A 22,331-nucleotide genomic window follows, 5' to 3' on the forward strand; every position below is an offset into this window, starting at 1 on the left:
GGAAAATTGGATAGCCACATGCAGAAGAATGAAACTGGACCATTTACTTACACCACACACAAAAATAGACTCCAAATGGTTGAAAGACCTCAATGTGAGACAGGAGTCCATCAAAATCCTAGAGGAGAACACAGGCACCAACCTCTTTGACCTCAGCTGCAGCAACTTCTTCCTAGAAACATCGCCAAAGGCAAGGGAAGCAAGGGCAAAAATGAACTATTGGGACTTCATCAAGATAAAAAGCTTTTGCACAGCAAAGGAAACAGTCAACAAAACCAAAAGACAACCAACAGAATGGGAGAAGATATTTGCAAATGACATACCAGATAAAGGGCTAGTATCCAAAATCTATAAAGAACTCATCAAACTCAACACCCAAAGAACAAAGAATCCAATCAAGAAATGGGCAGAAGACATGAACAGACATTTTTCCAAAGAAGACATCCAAATGGCCAACAGACACATGAAAAAGTTCTCAATATCACTCGGCATCAGGGAAATCCAAATCAAAACCTCAATGAGATACCACCTCACACCAGTCAGAATGGCTAAAATTAACAAGTCAGGAAACGACAGATGTTGGCGGGGATGCGGAGAAAGGGGAAACCTCCTACACTGTTGGTGGGAATGCAAGCTAGTGCAGCCACTCTGGAAAACAGTATGGAGGTTCCTCAAAAAGTTGAAGATTGAGCTACCATATGATCCAGCAATTGCACTACTGGGTATTTACCCCAAAGATACAAAAGTAGGGATCCGAAAGGGTACGTGCACCCCGATGTTTAGAGCAGCAATGTCCACAATAGCCAAACTGTGGAAAGAGCCAAGATGTCCATCGACAGATGAATGGTAAAGAAGAGGTGGTATATATATACAATGGAATATTATGCAGCCATCAAAGGAATGAGATCTTGCCATTTGCAACTACGTGGATGGAACTGGAGGGTATTATGTTGAGTGAAATAAGTCAAACAGAGAAAGACATGTATCATATGATCTCACTGATATGAGGAATTCTTAATTGCAGGAAACAAACTGAGGGTTGCTGGAGTGGGGGGTGGGGTGGGAGGGATGGGGTGACTGGGTGATAGACACTGGGGAGGGTATGTGCTTTGGGTCTTTTCTGGTTCCATACAAGAGTACCATATCATCTGCAAAGAGTGAGAGTTTGACTTTTATTAATTCTTCTTGAAATGTTTGGTAGAATTCCCCTGGGAAGCCATCTGGCCCTGGGCTTTTGTTTGTTGGGAGATTTTTGATGACTGCTTCAATTTCCTTAGTGGTTATAGGTCTGTTCAGGTATTCTATTTCTCCCTGGTTCAGTTTTGGTAGTTGATATATCTCTAGGAATGCATCCATTTCTTCCAGGTTATCTAATTTGCTGGCATAGAGTTGCTCATAATATGTTCTTATAATTGTTTGTATTTCTTTGGTGTTGGTTGTGATCTCTCCTCTTTCATTCATGATTTTGTTGATTTGGGTCATTTCTCTTCTCTTTTTGATAAGTCTGGCCAGGGGTTTATCCATCTTGTTAATTCTTTCAAAGAATCAGCTCCTAGTTTCGTTGATCTGTTCTACTGTTCTTTTGGTTTCTATTTCATTGATTTCTGCTCTGATCTTTATTATTTCTCTTCTCCTGCTGGGTTTAGGCTTTATTTGCTGTTCTTTCTCCAGCTCCTTTAGGTGTAGGGTTAGGTTGTGTATTTGAGACCTTTCTTGTTTCTTGAGAAAGGCTTGTATTGCTATATACTTGCCTCTTAGGACTGCCTTTGCTGCATCCCAAAGATTTTGAATAGTTGTGTTTTCATTTTCATTGGTTTCCATGAATTTTTTTAATTCTTCTTTAATTTCCTGGTTGACCCATTCATTCTTTAGTAGGATGCTCTTTAGCCTCCATGTATTTGAGTTCTTTCCGACTTTCCTCTTGTGATTGAGTTCTAGTTTCAAAGCATTGTGGTCTGAAAATAGGCAGGGAATGATCCCAATCTTTTGGTACCGGTTGAGACCTGATTTATGACCTAGGATATGATCGATTCTGGAGAATGTTCCATGGGCTCTAGAGAAGAATGTGTATTCCGTTGCTTTGGGATGGAATGTTCTGAATATGTCTATGAAGTCCATTTTGTCCAGTGTGTCAATTAAGGTCTTTATTTCCTTGTTGATCTTTTGCTTAGACGATCTGTCCATTTCAGTGAGGGGGGTGTTAAAGTCCCCCACTATTATTGTATTGTTGTCGATGTGTATCTTTGCTTTTGTTATTAATTGCCTTATATAATTGGCTGCTCCCATGTTAGGGCCATAGATATTTACAATTGTTAGATCTTCTTGTTGGATAGACCCTTTAAGTATGATATAGTGTCCTTCCTCATCTCTTATTACAGTCTTTGGTTTAAAATCTAATTTGTCTGATATAAGGATTGCCACCCCAGCTTTCTTTTGGTGTCCATTAGCATGGTAAATGGTTTTTCACCCCCTCACTTTCAATCTGGGGGTGTCTTTGGTTCTAAAATGAGTCTCTTGCAGACAGCATATCGATGGGTCTTGTTTTTTAATCCAATCTGATAGCCTGTGTCCTTTGATTGGGGCATTTAGCCCATTTACATTCAGGGTAACTACTGAAAGATATGAATTTAGTGCCATTGTATTGCCTGTAAGGTGACTGTTACCGTATATTGTCTGTGTTCCTTTCTGGTCTATGTTGATTTTAGGCTCTCTCTTTGCTTAGAGGACCCCTTTCAAGATTTCCTGTAGGGCTGGTTTTATGTTTGCAAATTCCTTTAGTTTTTGTTTGTCCTGGAAGCTTTTTAGCTCTCCTTCAATTTTCAATGACAGCCTAGCTGGATAGAGTATTCTTGGCTGCCTATTTTTCTCATTTAGTGCTCTGAATATATCCTGCCAGTCCTTTCTGGCCTGCCAGGTCTCTGTGGATAGGTCTGTTGCCAATCTAATGTTTCTACCCTTGTAGGTTACATATCTCTTCTCCCGAGCTGCTTTCAGGATTTTCTCTTTGTCTATGAGACTCGTAAGTTTTACTATTAGATGTCGGGGTGTTGACCTATTTTTATTGATTTTGAGAGGGGTTCTCTGTGCTTCCTGGATTTTGATGCCTGTTTCCTTCCCCAAATCAGGGAAATTCTCTGCTATAATTTGCTCCATTATACCTTCTGCCCCTCTCTCTCTTTCTTCTTCTTCTGGGATCCCAATTAGTCTAATGTTGTTTCGTCTTATGGTATCGCTTATCTCTCGAATTCTGCCCTCGTGATCCAGTAGTTGTTTATCTCTCTTTTTCTCAGCTTCTTTATTTTCCATCATTTCATCTTCTATATTACTGATTCTCTCTTCTGCCTCATTTATTCTAGCAGTTAGCACCCCCATTTTTGATTGCACCTCATTAATAGCCTTTTTGATTTCTACTTGGTTGGATTTTAGTTCTTTTACTTCTCCAGAAAGGGTTTCTCTAATAACTTCCATATTTTTTTCAAGCCCAGCTAGCATCTTTAAAGTGATGATTCTGAACTCTAGATCTGACATCGTACTAATGTCCATATTCAGTAGGTCCCTGGCAGTCGGTACTACCTCTTGTTCTTTTTGTTGAGGTGATTTTTTCCATCTTGTCATTTTGTGCAGAGGAGAATAGATTAATGAGAGAACAAAATGCTAGCAGAGTAACAATGTCCCCAGAAAATATACTCTAAACAAATCAGAAAAGACCTGAAGCAGTGGAAAAAGAAATGGAAAGAGAAAAAAATGAAAAAGAAAAAAAAGAAAAAGATAAAGATAAAAACAAACAAAAACAAACAAAACAAAACAACAACAACAAAAAAAACCAAAATGTGATCAAATATGATCAGGCTGGTATATAGATCAGTGCCACACACTAGATTTGGGGTGTATTTTGGTCTTTTAGAAGAAAGTGCCTCCCAAAATTTTAAAGAAAGAAAAACTTATATATGTACAAACATAAGGGTTGATATGATGAAGGGATGGAATATGACTGTAAAGATGGAAATTATAAAAGATTTTATAAAAGGAATTGATAAGAAGTTGTTTGAAAAAAGAAAGAAGAGGATTTAAAAAGAGAAATAAAAAGGGAGATAATGTGATCAGGCAGGGGAATAGAAAACACCATATACTAGAGATGTAGGGTATATTTTAATCTGTTAGAAGAAACTATCTCAAAATTTTAAAGAGAGAACAACTTATACATATATGCCAAAAATACGGGTAACTAGTATGAAGGGATAGAATATGACTCTAAAAATGAAAAATAAAAATGTTTTTTTTTTTAAAAAAGGGATTGATAAGATGTTGGTTGAAAAAGGGAAAAAGAAAAATTCAAAAAAAAAAAAAGAAAAAAAAGACAGAAAAAAATTAACTTTGAAAGACTAAAGAATCATGGTAAAAAAAAGCTATGAATTCTATGTGCAGTATTCCCCTAGCGCTGGAGTTCTACCGTTCTCATTGATTGGTAAACTTGTTCTTGGCTGGCTGTTCTTGCTGATCTTCTGGGGAGGGGCCTGTTGCCGTGGTTTCCAAATGTCTCTGCCAGAGGCGGAATTGCCCCGCCTTTACCCCCTCCTGTCTAAGTAATCTGCTCGGGTTTGCTCTCCGGGGCTTTTGTTCCCTGTGAGCTTTCCGTACAGCTTTGGAGGCGGAGAGTGAAAATGGCGGCCTCCCAATCTCTGCTCTGGAGGAGCCGAGAACTCAGGGCCCCACTCCTCAGTGAGCCCCCAGAGAAAAGCCATCAGTCACTCCCGTCTCCCCGGTCTCCGGCTGCACTCCGTGCTCACCCGGCCTGTGACCGTGCGTTTCTATCTCTGGCACCTGACCCCGGGTGGAGTCTCCAAACCCAGCAGATCCCTGCGGTGCACTCCCGCGCAGCTCCTCCCGGGGGAGGAAGGTGAGTCTCCCCGGATCTGCTGCTTGTTGGGTCCCTGCTGGAGGAGCAGGGGCCCGACTGTGCCGCGGATCACGGTTTATGGCAAGTCTGAGCTGAGAGCCCGCGCCTGGGCTCCGCCTCTGCAGCCGGCTTCCCTGCTCCGATACTTGGGAGCTCTGCCACACTCAGGCATCCTCGGTCTTTCTGTGACCCTGAGGGTCCTGAGACCACACTGTCCCGGAGGGTTCCACCCCCCCGCTTAGCCACCAGAGTGACGTCCCTCGGCGGAGCAGAGTTTTAAATGTTCCGATTTTGTGCTCCGCGGCTCTATCACTTGCCAGAAGCGGCCGCCGGAGGCCCCTCCCCCGCCGTCTATCCTCCCGAATATCGCCTGGGATTCACTTCTCCGCACGTCCTACCTTCCAGAAAGTGGCCGCTTTTCTGATGAGAGAGTTGTTGCTCTTCTTTTCTTCGATCTCTTGTTGAGTTTGTAGGTGTTCAGAATGGTTTGATCCCTATCCAGCTGAATTCCTGAGAGGAGATGAAATCCAGGTCTCCTACTCCTCCGCCCTCTTGCTTCGCCCCTTTTCTTGTCATCTTTTGAATTAATTGAATTTTTTTTTCCATTTTATCTCCATTCTTCCTTATTATCTGTACTACTTTGTTTTAGTTTTTGGTAGTTACTCTGAATTTAAAAATACCCATATTTAACTTATCAAAGTCTACCTCCAAATATTAAACTATTTCACATGGAGTGTAGGAAGCTACAAATGTATATTTTCATTTTGCTTCTCCTCTTACTTAGCTTATTTTTAATATATAATTTATATATGTTACAAAATTTATAAGGAATTATTATTTTGATCATATTGTTATATTTTATATGTTTTTTTTTTGAAAAATAAACTCTGTTTCATTGGTTTTTTTTCTATTGTTTTTCAATTTTATTGATTTCTGCTCTTATGTCCTTTTTTTCTTTATGTTTTGGATTTATTTTGGTCTTACTATTCTGGTTCTTTGAAGTAGGAGCCTATATTATTTATCTGAGACTTCTCTGTTTCTAATGTGAGCATTAAGTGCTATTAATTTTCTCCTCAGTACTGCTTTAGTTCATCCTACATTTTTAAATATGTTATGTTTTTATTTTCACTCAGATCCATGGTTTTATTTTTACCTATTTACTTATTTAGTTTAAAGAAAGAAAGAGCATGTGCAAGTGGGGAGACGGGCAGAGGGAGAAGGAGAGAGAATCTTAAGCAGACTCCATGCTGAGTGTGGAGCCAATGTGGGGCTCAATCCCAGGACCCTGAGATCATGACCCAAGCTGAAATCAAGAGGCAGATGCTCAACTGACTGAGCCACCCAGGCATCCCAGATCCATGGGCTTTTATAACAAGTTCTTTTGAGCCTTTCTCTTTGACCTATAAATTATTTAGTAGTGTGTTGTTTAATCTCCATATGTTTAGAGATCTTCCTGTTGTTTTTCTGTTACTGATTTCTAGTTTAACACCCTTAAATTTAGAGAATACACTCTATATGATCTCAGTTCTTTTGAACTTGTCTAGATTTTTTTTTTTTTATGCCCCAGGTCCATAGAACCTATCTTATGAAAATACCATGGATACTCTGAAAAAAATGGTATCCTCTGGTTCTTGATTTGAGTTTTCTATATAGATTCATTAGCTCTTGTTAGATGATTGTGCTATTTGCCTTCATTTTGAAGACTAAATTTTTTTAGTGCTCAGAAGTCTTTTTTGATTGTTATTAGTATTATCATCTTGAGGCTAGAATTTTATTCTCTTCTAGCTTCATTCTTGCTATCAACAATCATTCTCTTATTTTTTAAAGGTAATCTGTATTTTTATTGTTTTTGCTTTGAGGAGACTTTGGAAAGAATGATTCCATAAAATGGAAAGAATAATCATTTTATAATTAGGCAAATCCTACAAAAATCCTATCAATTGATTGAATTATAGAATCATTTTGAACTGATTCAAACAAGTTGAATAAATTCTGGTGTCAGGAATATGGAACCAGCATAGATTTTTGTGAATCTTTCCAAAGTCTTTCATAAAAGACGTAGAGATCAACTAAAGGTGGAATGAAAGCAAAAAGACAACTTAGCATTAGCCAGCCAACTTTGTTGTCTTTTTAGGCATTCATGCTTTCCCCATATTTTTAAAGTGCCTGTATTTCTCTACCAGCTGCAGTATTTCCCTCAACTAGGACATTTTCCTAGGTCACCACTAACAAAAGCATTAGTAAGGAATCACCACCTTTTACCAGGATGGCTTCTTCTGTTATGAAAAGTAGTTTGGCCAGTCTCAAATTACAACCTGCTTGATTGGATTCCTCCTGGTACTACTGGTGCTAGTCTGCCTTCTGAGATGAAGGCATAAATATGGGATTAATGCAAAAGTACTGTACCAGGAGAAATGCCTCTTTGAGGGGAAAAAAATAGTTCACCAGGAAGAGCTGGAAGAAATAGCAGACATAATAAGAGTCTGGCCCTGAGTGAGGTGGAGGCAGGAAAGGTTGGGTGAAAGCTTCCTAGATGTCCATAGTCTAAATCTATCATGGAACCTTCAAGCCAAAGATGGCCCTCAGAGGAGTCTCATGTCTCCCAGAAGTGGGTATGCCTTTCCATTCTTGTGGGGTTCTGTCATTGGTTAGGTTCAGCCCATTGGAAGCTTGGGCCTTGTTCCAAATGCAGTCATGGATTTCAGAGCACTATCTGGGACCTTGCTTCATTACACTCTGTAGTTGGAGGTCTCTTTGGTGCATACTCAAGGCAGCATGGATTCTTAAATTTATAAAAACTTTTGCCTCTGTTAAGTGATATCACTGGCCAGTTTCCTAAAGATACAGTGTGGCTTATTGAACTAGTGCGTTCTATTCTAGAGAAGGTGTGATTTAGTAGCATTAATATCTCTATCTTATAGATGAAGAAAATGAAGTTAAAAGACAAATAGTTTGCTCCTATTCATTTAGCTAGTTAATGAGAAGATTCAAACTCACATCTGTCTGAATCCCAAGTCCACACTGAAACAACTATGGATACAGTGAGACAAATGCCTTACAGTTTGACATTACTAATAGTCAAAAAAGCAAAAATTGCTTTTTTATTGGAGGATAAAGTTAGTAGGATCTGAGGGTATAAGGCCGGAGGGAGGGGGATGAAGAATCTTATTTTATTTTTTTAAAATTAATGAACTTTATTTCTTTTCCAGATTTTCTGGGCTACTCTTGGCTTTTTGCATTTCCATATAAATTTTAGAATCAATTTGTCAAATCTTTTCCCTTTACCAAAAATACCCCCAAACTTACTAAACTGCAGGTTAGATTGCTTTGAATCTTTAGATCAATTCTAAAGGAATTATAATATTGAACATTCCAGCCCATAAATCTAATAACAATTCACTTATTTAGGTGTTTTATTATACTCACTTTTTTTTTTTTTAGATTGATCTCAGGATACTTACTGGTTTCTTTTTTTTAATGCTATCGTAAATGGTACACTTTAAAAAATTCAGTTTCTGATTGTTGCTAGCATATAAAAGTACAAGTGATTTTTGTATGTGTCTTGGTATTCAGAAATCTTGCTAACTCTATTAGTTTATTGGTAAATTCTTTTAGATTGTGTACTTGATCATGTCATCTGCAAATAATGGCATTTTATTTTCTTCCCACTCAATACAATTTTTTTTTTAAAGATTTTATTTATTTATTTGAGACAGAGAGAATGAGAGAGAGAGAGCCATGAGGGGGGAGGGTCAGAGGGAGCCCAATGCGGGACTCGATCCTGGGACTCCAGGATCATGACCTGAGCCGAAGGCAGTCACCCAACCAACCGAGCCACCCAGGCGACCTCAATCCAATTTTTTTTAAACATTATTTCCTTAGCCTGAGACCTAAGGTACTATCTTTTCCCAACATACAGTGATGTTGAAAGAATTTTATAGCAGACATCTGTATATCCATACCTAGATCCTACCATTCTAGATTTACTGTTTACCATACTTGCCTTATATACATCTATCAGTCCTTCTATCCATCAATCCATTCTTTATTTTATTCTTTTTTAGATGCATTTTGAAGCAGTTGCAGACATTAGTACACTTCCCCCGAAACACTTTGGCATGCCTATCAGTATCTAGTGCCATTGTAAATAGGAGAGGTGATAATGGACATCCTTTTCTTGCTCCCAATATTAGAAGGAAAATTTTTGATATTTTAAGATTGATGTGTTTGTTGTAGGTTTTGTGTAGATAATCATTATCAAATTAAGATCATTTCCTTATTTATTTTAGATTTCTAAAATAAACATATCACCTGATGATTTTTGAATTTTTTTTTTTTACAAAAGAAAGTATTGAGTGATAGTGAAACAAAAAGGATGAAGTAATTTTAGAAGAAAAAAATTATGCGATTTTATTTACTTGTCTATAGGTATTTCTTATATATAGCAACATGGTGAGAGTTAAGCTACCAAAAAAAAAAAATACTCACCAGAAGAGGTAAACCTTGTCTATAGGTCATCCCACTTAAGAAATTGTTGAACGTTAATATTTTCTGGATGTAAGAGATTAACATTATTCATAACTTAGTAAATACAAGTTTAACAGACTTGCATGGTTTTAATAATTTAATTCAGAATATGTTTTTCAATATTTAACTTAGAAAATCTTCTCATTCTGTAGATAAAAGCATATATACTTCATAAAGATGCAATTTAATTTTTAAAAATATTAATAACCTTCTTTTGCCTCCAAGATATTTGTTAAAATCTTACAGAAATTTAAATGGTGTGCCACAGTGTTTTTTTAATGTATGATAATAATAACACTGATATTACTTAGCCACAAGAACTGAGAAGGAAAGACCTTATGTGGGCAAAAGGCAGCGATTTAGGATATGATCCCCAAGTATCTGAAAAGCACTCAAAAAAATAAGAAGGAGGAATTAACTCTTTTTTTTTTTTAAGGATTTTATTTATTTATTTGAGAGAGAGAGAGTGAGAGACAGAGAGCACGAGAGGGAAGAGGGTCAGAGGGAGAAGCAGACCCCCGCTGATCAGGGAGCCCAATGTGGGACTCCATCCCGAGACTCCAGGATCATGACCTGAGCAGAAGGCAGTCGCTTAAACAACTGAGCCACCCAGGCGCCCGAAGGAGGAATTAACTCTTGAAACTTTATCTCATATGTAGGAAAAAAAATACTAGTTTTTCATATGACAGAAGACTTTTATATGTAAAAGAAATTTTAGAAATACATTTTTATTTTTTTAAAAAATTTTATTTATTTATTTGAGAGAGAGAGAGAGCAAGCAAAAGCAGGGGAAGGGGCAGAGGGAGAGGGAGAAGAAGGCTCCCTGCTGAGCAGGGAGTCCAATGCTGGGCTAGGTCCCAGGACCCTGGGATCATGACCTGAGCCGAAAACAGATGCTTAACTGACTGAGCCACCCAGGTGCCCCTGAAACACATTTTTCTTAACATGTTAGAGGAAATCCTAGGTTGGCTGATTCTGGCAAAACTGAGGGATTGTGATATTTGAAGTCATTAAATTATAATATGGAAAATGTTGTACTAAGTGGAGAGCTTTGAATATTATAATAAGAACTTCACTTGGTAATTTCACAATCCTTGGGAGTTTATCCCAAAGTTACATTGAAGATTTAAGTTTAACTTTATTGATATATGTATGGATGGATGCGGATATCTATCTATCTATCTATCTATTATCTATCTATCATCTATCTATATCTATCATCATCTATCTATCTATCCACACACACATATGTATGCACACTAAAATAAATGTCATTTATTGAATCCTTAGGCTCTGGCACAAAGTCAATCACATATATTTCACATATTATTAGGAATCTAATACTCACTATTCACTCATATTCAAACAGAAACTGAGGGAAATTAAGCCTTGGCACCTTTGATTCTTTTCTTTTTTTTTTTTTTTTTTTCTTGTTTCCACTGCATTTATTACTAATATAAAAAAATGTTAAAAAGAAAAAAAATTCATTCTCAGTTCTCCAACGGCTCTCATCCTTCCGTCTTGCCCACACAACTCCTGACCCATTTCCTCAGGGCCAGTTCAAAACCAAACCTGTTCACTGCCGTTTTCACAGAAAACAACCAGTGCCAGGGATGTAGGGAAGAAGGTTAGATGAGGGCGACAGTACTGTCCAGGTTCCACCCAAAGGTAGGCCGGGTGGAGATTCACAGAATTCAGACGAAAGGGCTGGTGGCCTCACAATGACGTACTCTAACTAAAGTGGGCTGGAGAGGAAATAGGGTAGCCCGTCAGAGGCTTCAGAGGACATCTCATGGGCTTGTGTCAAACCCAGAAAAACCGACACCAGGAGAATGGGGAGACCAGGGAGGCAGTCTTGTGGAAAGTTTCACAATTCTCCCATGTTGGGAGGTGCGGAAAGTCTAGAGGGCACCAAGAGCCTCACTCATTTTGGCAGAAAAACTTACTCTAGTGTTGGGAAGTCACAAAGATGCCACGGACACTGAGAAAGGCTACGTACGAGGGGATGCACAGTTTCACAAAGCACAGTGATCACAGACCAGAGCGGTGGGGATCATGCTACTGACGTAGAAACTACAAAATCCAAAAGCAGGGAGAGTGGCCTTTCAGGGAGTAACTCTGCACCCGTCATCCATACTTGACCCCAGGTCAACCTGGTGAGTTTCACAGAGCAACTGGCAACTTCGGGGGTAGGGGCTGTCACATAAAAAGGACTTAAAACAAGCAGCTAGAAGGGAATGGTAGGAAACTGCTCCAGGGCTCTCAGGAATCGAGGGCAGTACCGGGGGCTGGGTGGACAGATGCACAAGAAACAGCACCAAAGAGGTTTCCTGTTCAGCAGTCAGTTGGCGAGGGGGAAGAGGATCCAGGAGGCAGTTGAAGGGAGCAAAGATGGGGTCCTGAAGGCGAGTCTCTGGAGGCTGGATCAGAAGAAAGCCCACACACTGGGCACCAGTGATGAAACACAGCTCTGGACCCCAAATTGGGGAGGTGGCGGATGGGGGCGGGTGTCACTGACTGAGGGTGGTGGGTGGAACAGCCTCACAGTAGCCATCACAGGGCCACAGGGAAATATATGGCCGCTGGGTCAGAGGGCTCCTTCCAGCCTCGATGGGAAGGCACAGTCTCACAGAGGAGGTCCATTGACGCCTGGGTGGTAGAAGGCACAGAGGTCCTCATATCGACAGTGGCCCTTTTTGGCAAAGTGTCGGCAGACAGGGCGGTTGGATTTGTCTTCCACAACTTGGGGGCCATCCTTGGGCGGGCAGGTATTTTTGATAAGAGACCAACTTTTGAGCCTTCGAGGATTTCTCTGCTCTTTGTGAAAGCCTCCCCTGGAAGGACCCCCATGGCCTGGTCCAGGAAAAGGAGGTTCAGTATTGGCCCCCCACCAACCACGACCATATGGGCCACACCTGGGGCCTAGGCCTCCCCGAATTGGGCCTCTGCCCCGGGGAGGAGGTGGGAGACTCAGCAGTGGTGGAATCATTGGTCCCCTTGATCCTGGAGGACCTCTGTGAAGAGCTGACTTGGGGTCACCAGGCTTTCCATTGGCCATGGGGGGAGGGCCCAGAAGACTGGGTGGTCCGATAGGACTCCCATCCTCCTCGTCTCCAGTCTCTTCCCGCTCTGGCAGCGGGGGCTGCTGCGGTGGCGGCGGCTGCTGCTGATTCTGCTTCTTTCGTTTCGGCATCGTGGTTGCGGCAATGGCTGCAGCGGGATTTGGAGGGCAGTGAGGAAGGGCCCTTTGATTCTTTTCTTATCTTTTTTCAGCATTTGCTTTTGCTGCTTCAAACTTTTTTTTTTTTCAGTGATGATCCTTATTTATTCAACTGATAGACGGAAAGTCAGAAAGCATTTTTCTTTGGAACTTGTGATTATGATCAAAGGGTTGCTTAGAAGAAAAGGGAGGAATACATAATGTTCCCTCCTGGTATTTACCAAGGGTACAGGACCACAGGAAGTCTGCAGTCAGTGATCAATGAGTGCCAAAGCATAGCATATGCCCTCCAAAGAAAAACTCTCCCAACTTTCCTTCCTACCTCTTCATTTCTGCTTAGGGAATACCATTTATCATGGTAGGAGGAGAGGGCAGAATTGCAAAGCCATTAGAAAATCCTGGAATGTAGATGAGGGATTCATTGAGTACTTGTGAACACTCCCAGTTGAAGTCAGACTGGAATATCTTTTTTTGATGTATTGAACTCCACAAGATCAATGCAATCTCTATCAGTCAGCAAACTGGAAAGCTGTAGCCTTCTTCAAGAATCATGGCTGCTAATGATGGGATATTATTATTCCTCATAAAACAGACCAATCACATCTAATTCTATGAGGGGCCATTATTATTCATGTTTAACTGATAAACAGTTGATGCTCAATGTGGTTAAACCACTTGAGGTGGGATTGAGAGTTTATAATCTTACTGCTTCCTAAATGCAAACTGTGCCTGCGGAAACTAATATATTATGAAAGCACTCAATTCTGAAATATAAAACGTGGCCACTAAGTGATCCATAGCAAATACATTGCTGAAGAAATTTTAATGCTCTCAATGCTTCTTAGTTTTTATTTCTTTAAATTTTCATAGGGCATTTCTCCTTTCTGTCTCTCCCCATTCTAGATGGACCAAAAATGAAGTGATGTGTGGTATCGGGAAGGCGCTCTCAATCCTCAGAGGAGTACTTTATCTTATTGTGGATACTGAGAAAACCTTATACTTCACGATACTCCCACATTTACCGTTACCCATCTATGGGGACTTTGGATCCATTTTTTGCTTCTACTGCCATGTGGAAACTCACAAGAGCAGCATTGATCTACTGGGCATCATGGTAGGCAAATCAGTCAAACTCAACCAGAATTGGGGGCATGGTGAATAGGGTAAAAGTCCTATGTTCCACATATTTAGCTAGAAATCTTATCCTATATGTTTTAACTGTTACTTTTAGAATGTTCAATGTTGAATAAATAGTAATGTTCACTATTTCTGCCCTTAAGGCTGATTCTGCCCTTGTTGAGTACACACACACAGACACTTTCAGGTTTAGTGGAATGTGTTTTTTGTGTGTGTTTGCTTCTTCTCTTCCTCTTCATGAAATAAACATATATTAGACTATGTAGAAGTAAGCTTGATTTCTAGAGTGTTCTCAAACACATCTAACTCATCCAAAGCAGGACCAGCTTCAAGTATATTTGCCAAATGCCTTAATCTCCTGATTATGTTACTTGTTTGTGCTTTTAGCAATAAATTAGTAGCAGGAGAGGGATTAGAACAGACACTCCTGAGATGCTGATCTGCTGTGTACTCTTGCTTCAGTTACGGAAAGAAAAATAAAGAAGATTTTCTGTTGGATGCTTGGTAGCTAATTAGACTTTCTATTATCTAAATACTAATTGACGTCTTATTCAATCTATTCACTTAAAGTGAAATACCAATTAAGTTTTTTCTCTTCATGATTTTCCTGAAGACAACAAAATAGTTAATGAATGGAGGGGGGTTCAGAGTTTCAGTGAATGCAAATCAATATACAGAGGGAGTTTATATATTTAATTAGGGCTTTCAAAGATACAGATGCAAGTGATTTGTATGGATTTACTATTATTAAAAATCACTAAAATTGATAACAGGACAAGTATGCCACAATGGGAGAACAGATTTAAGCCAGCGATGTCTTTGAGTGAGGTTTCTTCTACATCTTGCCTATTTCCTCCATACTGCTATGTTCTCTCTCTTCACTACATCAGTGTATTTGAAATCTCAGCAGGCTTAAGTCTTTTCCTGCTGCAAGAGTGTGTTTGTGTGTGTGTGTGTGTGTGTGTGTGTGTGAGTGAGTTTAAGTTCCTTTGGGAGGCAAAGTCACACTGATAATAACTTTCTGTTAGTGGCAATTCAGAAAAACCTTATGTTGCTAAAGACTACTGCATGACTCTACTAAGTACTGTTTATTGATGTAGTGCTTAAATATGTTTTTGTGAAAAGATGCTCAGGCTTCCTTAGAAGGGAAAAATGGTTTCTGGAGTACTTGGTTAGGCTTCTTTTGCATGATGAAATCAATAATCAAAAAAGTATGAAAATGTTCCATAACTTTTTATTTTGAAATATTTTAAGACTCGTAGTAAATTGCAATAACAGTACAGAGCTTACCTGAGAACCCTCCACTTAGCTCTCCCCATTAATAACATCTAACATTACCACAGCACATTATCAAAGCCAGGAAACTAACAATACAATACTATAAACTATAGACCCTATTCAAATTTCACTTTTCATCTGCACTTGTTTTTGTTTTGTTTTTTGGCATGTACCATGATAAAAGTCTTTTCATATGTATAGATCCATATAACGACTACCAAAATCAAAACACAGAGTTATTCCATCAGAACAGACAAAATCCCTAATATCTGGCTCCATCACTGTAATTTTGTCATTTTGAGAATGTTATATAAATGGAATCAAGTAGTATATAACCTTTTATGGCTGGCTTTTCCCACCCAACATAATGCCCTTGAGATCCATCCAAGGACTTGAGCATATCACTAGTTCCTTTCTTTAATTCCTGACTAGAATTTCATAGTATGAACATTCATGGTTTATATTTTTTGGTTTTGCATGAGGAATGTCTTTAAAAATTTGTTTTTAAATTTTTAATTGAGGTATAATTGACATATAACATGATATTAATTTCAAGGGTACAACATAATGATTCAGTATTTGCTTATATTGCAAAATAATCAGCACCAGTCTAATTAGCATCCATCACCAATATAGTTACAGAATTTTTTCTTGTGATGAAAACTTTAAGATTTACTGTTTAGCAATTTTCAGTATTATTAACTATAGTTTTCCTGCTGTATATTACATTCCCATGACTTATTTATTTTACATCCAGAAATTTATGCCTTTTGATTCCATTTACTCATTTTGCCCACTCCCCACTCCCACCTCTCACAACCACAAATCTGCTCTCTGTATATATTTTGTGTTTTATTTTTTTTAAGATTCTATGTGAGATTTTACAGTATTTGCCTTTTTCTAACTTATTTCAATTAGCAGAAAGCCCTCAAGGTCCATCCATGTTGATGCAAATGGCAAGATTTCACTTTTTATGGCTGAATAATATTTCATTGCATATTATATATCTCATAATTCCTTTATCCATTCACCCATCAGTGGACACTTAGGTTGTTTCTATATTTTGGCTACTATAAATAATGCTGAAATAAACATGGTGTGCATTTTTCTGAGTTAGTATTTTTGTGTGCTTCAGATAAATACCCAGAAGTAGAATAGCTGGATCATATTGATAGTTTTATTTTTAATTTTTGGAGGAACCTCCACACTGTCTTCCATGGTTGCTCTATACAGTTTTTCGTTCCCATTAACAGTACACAAGTGTTCCCTTTTCTCCTCATCCTTGCCAATACTTGTTATTTCTTGTCTTTTAGATAATAGCCATTTTAAGGATGTGAAGTGACATCTCATTGTGGTTTTGATTTGCATTTCCCTGATGATTAGTAATGTGGAACATCTATTCACATGTCTGTTTGCCATCTATATGTCTTCAGGAAAATGTCTGTTCAGATCTTCTGCCCATGTTTTTATCAAGTTGTTTGTTTTTTGCCATTAAGTTGTATGACTTCTTTAAAGTTTTTGGATATTAGTTCCTTATCAGATATATGACTTACAAATATTATGTCTCATTCAGTAAGTTGCTTTTGCATTTATTTTTTATTTTTTATTATTTTTTTAAATTTTATTTTGTTATGTTAGTCACCATACATCACAAGTTTTCAATGCAATGATCCATGATTCATTGTTTTCATACAACCCAGTGCTCCATGCAGTACGTGCCCTCCTTAATACCCATCACCGGGCTAACCAATCCCCCCACCCCCTCCCCTCTAAAACCCTCACTTTTTTTCTCAGAGTCCATAGTCTCTCATGGTTCATCTCTTCTTCCGATTTCCACCCCCTTCATTTTTCCCTTCCTTCTCCTAATGTCCTCCATGCTATTCCTTATGTTCCACGAATAAGTGAAACCATATGATAATTGACTTTCTCTGCCTGATTTATTTCACTTAGCATAATCTCCTCCAGTCCCATCCATGTTGATGTAAAAGTTGGGTATTCACCCTCTCTGATGGCTGAGTAATATTCCATTGTATACATGGACCACATCTTCTTTATCCATTCATCTGTTGAAGGGCATCTTGGCTCTTTCCACAGTTTGGCTATTGCAGACATTGCTGCTATGAACATTGGGGTGCATATGGCCCTTCTCTTCACTACTCTGTGTCTTTGGGGTAAATACCCAGGAGTGCAATTGCTGCGTCATAGGGTAGCTCTATTTTTAAATTTTTGAGGAACCTCCACACTGTTTTCCAAAATAGCTGTACCAACTTGCATTCCTACCAACAGTATAAGAGGGTTCCCCTTTCTCCACAACCTCTCCAACATTTGTTGTTTCTTTCCCTGTCCATTTTTGCCATTCTAACTGGTTTAAGGTGGTATCTCAATGTGGTTTTGACTTGGATTTCCCTGATGGCTAATGATGATGAACATTTTTTCATGTGTCTGTTAGCCATTTGTATGTCTTCTTCGGAGAAGTGTCTGTTCATGTCTTCTGCCCATTTTTGACTTGATTATTTGTTTTTTGGGTGTTGAGTTTGAGAAGTTCTTTATAGATCTTGGACACAAGCCCTTTGTCTGTAGTGTCATTTGCAAATATCTTCTCCCATTCTGTGGGTTGCCTCTTTGTTTTGTTGACTGTTTCCTTTGCTGTGCAGAAGCTTTTTATATTGATGAAGTCCCAAAAGTTCATTTTTGCTTTTGTTTCACTAGCCTTTGGAGATGTATTTTGAAAGAAGTTGCTGTGGCCGATGTCAAAGAGGTTACTACATATGTTCTCCTCTAGGATTTTGATGGATTCCTGTCTCACATTGAGGTCTTTCATCCATTTTGGGTTTATCTTTGTGCATGGTTTTAGAGAATGGCCGAGTTTCATTCTTCTGCATGTGGCTGTCCAAATTTCCCAGCACCAATTATTGAAGAGACTGTCTTTTTTCCATTGCATGTTTTTTCCTGCTTTGTCAAAGATTATTTGACCATAGAGTTGAGGGTCCATATCTGGGTTCTCTATTCTGTTCCATTGGTCTATGTGTCTGTTTTTGTGCCAATACCATGCTGTCTTGGTGATCACAGGTTTGTAATATAGCTTGAAATCGGGCAACCTGATGCCCCCAGCTTTGTTTTTCTTTTTTAACATTTCCTTGGCGATTCGGGGTCTTTTCTGATTCCATACAAATTTTAGGATTGTTTGTTCCAGCACTTTGAAAAATGTCATTGGAATTTTGATCGGGATGGCATTGAAGGTATAGATTGCTCTGGGTAGCATAGACATTTTAACAACATTTATTCTTCCGATCCATGAACATGGAATATTTTCCATCTTTTTGTGTCTTCTTCAATTTCTTTCATGAGTATTCTGTAGTTCCTAGAGAATAGATCCTTTACCTCTTTGGTTAGGTTTATTCCGAGGTATCTTATGGTTTTTGGTGCTATTGTAAATGGAATCGTTTCTCTAATTTCTCTTTCTACAGTTGCATTGTTAGTGTATAAGAAAGCAACTGATTTCTGTGCATTGATTTTGTATCCTGCCACATTACTGAATTGCTGGATGAGTTCTAGTAATTTTGGGTTTTCCACTTAAAGTATCATGTCGTCTGTGAAAAGTGAGAGTTTGACTTCTTCTTTGCCAATTTGAATACTTTTTGTTTCTTTTTGTTGTCTGATTGCTGTTGCTAGGACTTCTAGTACTATGTTGAACAATAGTGGCTAGAGTGGGCATCCTTGACATGTTCCTGATCTTAAGGGAAAGGCTCTCAGCTTTTCCTCACTGAGGATGATATTTGCTGTGGGTTTTTCATAGATGGATTTTATGAACTTGAGGAATGTTCCCTCTATCCCTATACTCTGGAGAGTTTTAATCAGGAAAGGATGTTGTATTTTGTCAAATGCTTTTTCTGCATCAATTGAGAAGACCATATGGTTCTTCTCCCTCCTCTTATTAATGTGTTCTATCACATTGATTGATTTGCAAATGTTGAACCACCCTTGCATCCTGGGGATAAATCCCACTTGGTCATGGTGGATGATCCTTTTAATGTATTGTTGGATCCTATTAGCTCGGATTTTGTTGAGGATTTTGGAATCCATATTCATCAGGGATATCAGTCTGAAATTCTCCTTTTTGATGAGGTCTTTGCCTGGTTTGGGGATTAAGGTAATGCTGGCCTCACAGAATGAGTTTGGAAGTTTTCCTTCTGTTTCTATTTTTTGAAACAGCTTCAGGAGAATAGGTATTATTTCTTCTTTGAATGTGTGGTAGAATTCCCCAGGGAATCCATCAGGCCCTGGACTCTTGTTTTTTGGGAGGTTTTTGATCACTGCTTCAATCTCGTTACTGGTTATTGGCCTATTTAGGTTGTCAATTTCTTCCTGTTTCAGTCTTGGCAGCTTATAGGTTTCCAGGAAGGCCTCCATTTCATCCAGATTGCTCAGTTTATTGGCATATAGTTGTTGATAATAATTTCTAATAATTGTTTCTATTTCCTTGGTGTTAATTGTGATCTCTCCCCTTTCATTCATAATTTTATTAATTTGGGTCCTTTCTCTTTTCTTTTGGATAAGTCTGGCCAGTGGTTTTTTGATCTTATTAATTCTTTCAAAGAACCAACTTCTAGTTTCATTAATCTGATTTACTGTGTTTCTGGTTTCTGATTCATTGATCTCTGCTCTAATTTTAATTATTTCTCTTCTAATGCATGGCTTAGGCATCATTTGTTGCTTTTTCTCTAGTTCTTTAAGGTGTAGAGTTAGTTGGTGAATTCGGGATTTTTCTATTTTTTTGAGTGAGGCTTGGATGGCTATGTATTTCCCCCTTAGGACTGCCTTTGCAGTATCCCATAGGTTTTGGACCAATGTGTTTTCATTCTCATTGATTTCCATGAATTGTTTAAGTTCTACTTTGATTTCCTGGTTGACCCAAACATTCTTGAGCAGAATGGTCTTTAGCTTCCAAGTGTTTGAATTTCTTCCAAATTTTTTCTTGTGATTGAGTTCCAGTTTTAAAGCATTGTGGTCTGAGAATATGCAGGAAATAATCTCAATCTTTTGGTATTGGTTGAGACCTGATTTGTGACCCAGTATGTGGTCTATTCTGGAGAAAGTTCCATGTGCTCTTGAAAAGAATGAGTCTTCTGTTGTTTTAGGGTGGAATGTTCTGTATATATCTATGAGGTCCATCTGGTCCTATGTGTCATTCAAAGCTCTTGTTTCTTTGTTGATTTTCTGCTTAAATGATCTGTCTATTGCTGAGAGTGGAGTATTGAGGTCTCCTACAATTAATGTATTGTTATCAATATGACTTTTTATTTTGGCTAACAGTTGGCTTATGTAGATGGCTGCTCCCATGTTGGGGGTGTACATATTTACAATTGTTAGATCTTCTTGTTGGATAGACCCTTTAAGAATGATATAGTGTCCTTCTGTGTCTCTTACTACAGTCTTTAGTTTAAAATCTAATTTGTCTGATATAAGAATTGCTACCCCAGCTTTCTTTTGAGGTCCGTTGGCATGGAAGATGGATCTCCGTCCCTTCACTTTCAGTCTGGATGTATCTTTAGGTTCAAAATGAGTCTCTTATAGACAGTATATGGATGGGTCCTGTCTTTTTATCCAATCTGCAACCCTGTGCCATTTTATGGGAGCATTTAGGCCGTTCACATTGAGAGTGATTATTGAAAGATAAGAATTTATTGTCAGCATGTTGCCTGTGAAGACCTTGTTTTTATAGATTGTCCCTGTAAATTTCTGTTCTATACCACTCTTGGGGTCTTTCTCCTTTTATAGAACCCCACTTAATATTTCTTGCAAGGCTGGCTTAGTGGTCAAATATTCTTTTTTATTTATTTATTTATTTATTTATTTTTAAAGATTTTATTTATTTATTTGAGACAGAGAATGAGAGAGAGAGAGCACATGAGAGGGGGGAGGGTCAGAGGGAGAAGCAGGCTCCCTGCCGAGCAGGGAGCCCAATGCAGGACTCGATCCAGGGACTCCAGGATCATGACCTGAGCTGAAGGCAGTCGCTTAACCAACTGAGCCACCCAGGTGCCCAGTGGTCAAATATTCTTTCAGTTTCTGCTGGTCCTAGAAGCTCTGCATCTTTCCATCCATTCTAAATGACAGCCCTTGCAGGATAAAGTATTCTTGGCTGCATGTTCTTCTCATTTAGTACCCTGAATATATCTTGCCAGGCCTTTCTGGCTTGCCAGGTCTCTGTGGATAGGTCTGATGTTATTCTGATATTCTTCCTTATGTACATAAAGAATCTCTTCCCCCTAACTGCCCTTAAGATGGTTTCCTTGGTTCTAAGATTTGCAGGGTTTACTATTACATGCTGGGGTGTTGGCCTGTTTTCCTTGATCATAGGAGGTGTCCTCTCTGACTCTAAGACATAAATGTTTGTTTCATTCCCCAGGTTAGGGAAGTTCTCAGCTACGATTTGTTCAAATATATCTTCTAGTCCTCTCTCTCTCTCCACCCCCTTAGGGATTCCAATAATTCTGACATTGGAATGTTTCATGTTGTTACTTATTTCCCTGATTCTATTTTCATGGATTCTGAGTTGTTTTTCCCTGGCTTCCTCTTTTCCCTTTTTGTCTATTAATTGGTCTTTGAGTCACTAATTCGTTCTTCTGGCTCACTTACCCTAGCTGTTAGATTATCTAGATTAGATTGGATCTCACTGATAGCATTTTTAAGTTCTGCCAATTCAGCTTTCATTTCTGCCCTTAGAGACTCTATGTTGCCATTAATTGATTTCTCCATTCTAGCTATTGTCTTCACAATTGCTAGCCTAACTACATCTCCGACATCTTGGTTATATCTGAATCCATTTGTAAATCTGTGGCATAAGTCATAATCCCTGAGTCTTTCCTATTTTGGGCGTTCCTCCTCCTAGTCATTCTGTTGAGGGGTAGTTGAGGGAATGTATAGAGTCCAAATTATTGACCACAATCCAAGCAAGATGCACCTGTTTTCTAGGGACCTAAGGGTTGCTGGCCTCTTATTCTCCCAGCCTGTCTTCTGGGGGAGGGGCCTGCTGCGCTGTTACTCAGGCAACCCTGTTTGGGCAGAGTTGCCCTGCTCCCTGTGGTGGGGATAGGCTCAGTGAAAACTGGTTTTTTGTGGCTTTTGTTCTCTGGGGCGGCTTTCCCTGGCGGCTTTCCGCGTCTCTTCCGAGAGTCAGAGCAGAAGAGACCATTTCCAACCCTCTGCCTCAGAGCAGAGAGATTGCAGTTTGTTCTTCAGTGAGCTCTCCAGGCCACACTATCTCCATTT

General features: G+C 39.0%; 1 protein-coding gene across 1 annotated transcript; it reads right to left on the bottom strand.

Moving 5' to 3' along the window:
* Positions 1–10,866: 10,866 nt before the first annotated feature.
* Positions 10,867–12,659, bottom strand: LOC110583419 (proline-rich protein 3). Its single transcript, XM_021693487.1, has one exon. It carries the CDS (start codon positions 12,615–12,617, stop codon positions 12,051–12,053), a length of 567 nt encoding a protein of 188 aa, XP_021549162.1. The 5' UTR covers positions 12,618–12,659; the 3' UTR covers positions 10,867–12,050.
* Positions 12,660–22,331: the final 9,672 nt, after the last annotated feature.

The sequence above is a fragment of the Neomonachus schauinslandi genome, chromosome 8 (assembly GCF_002201575.2).
Source record: "Neomonachus schauinslandi chromosome 8, ASM220157v2, whole genome shotgun sequence".
Classification (NCBI taxonomy): Eukaryota; Metazoa; Chordata; class Mammalia; order Carnivora; family Phocidae; genus Neomonachus; species Neomonachus schauinslandi.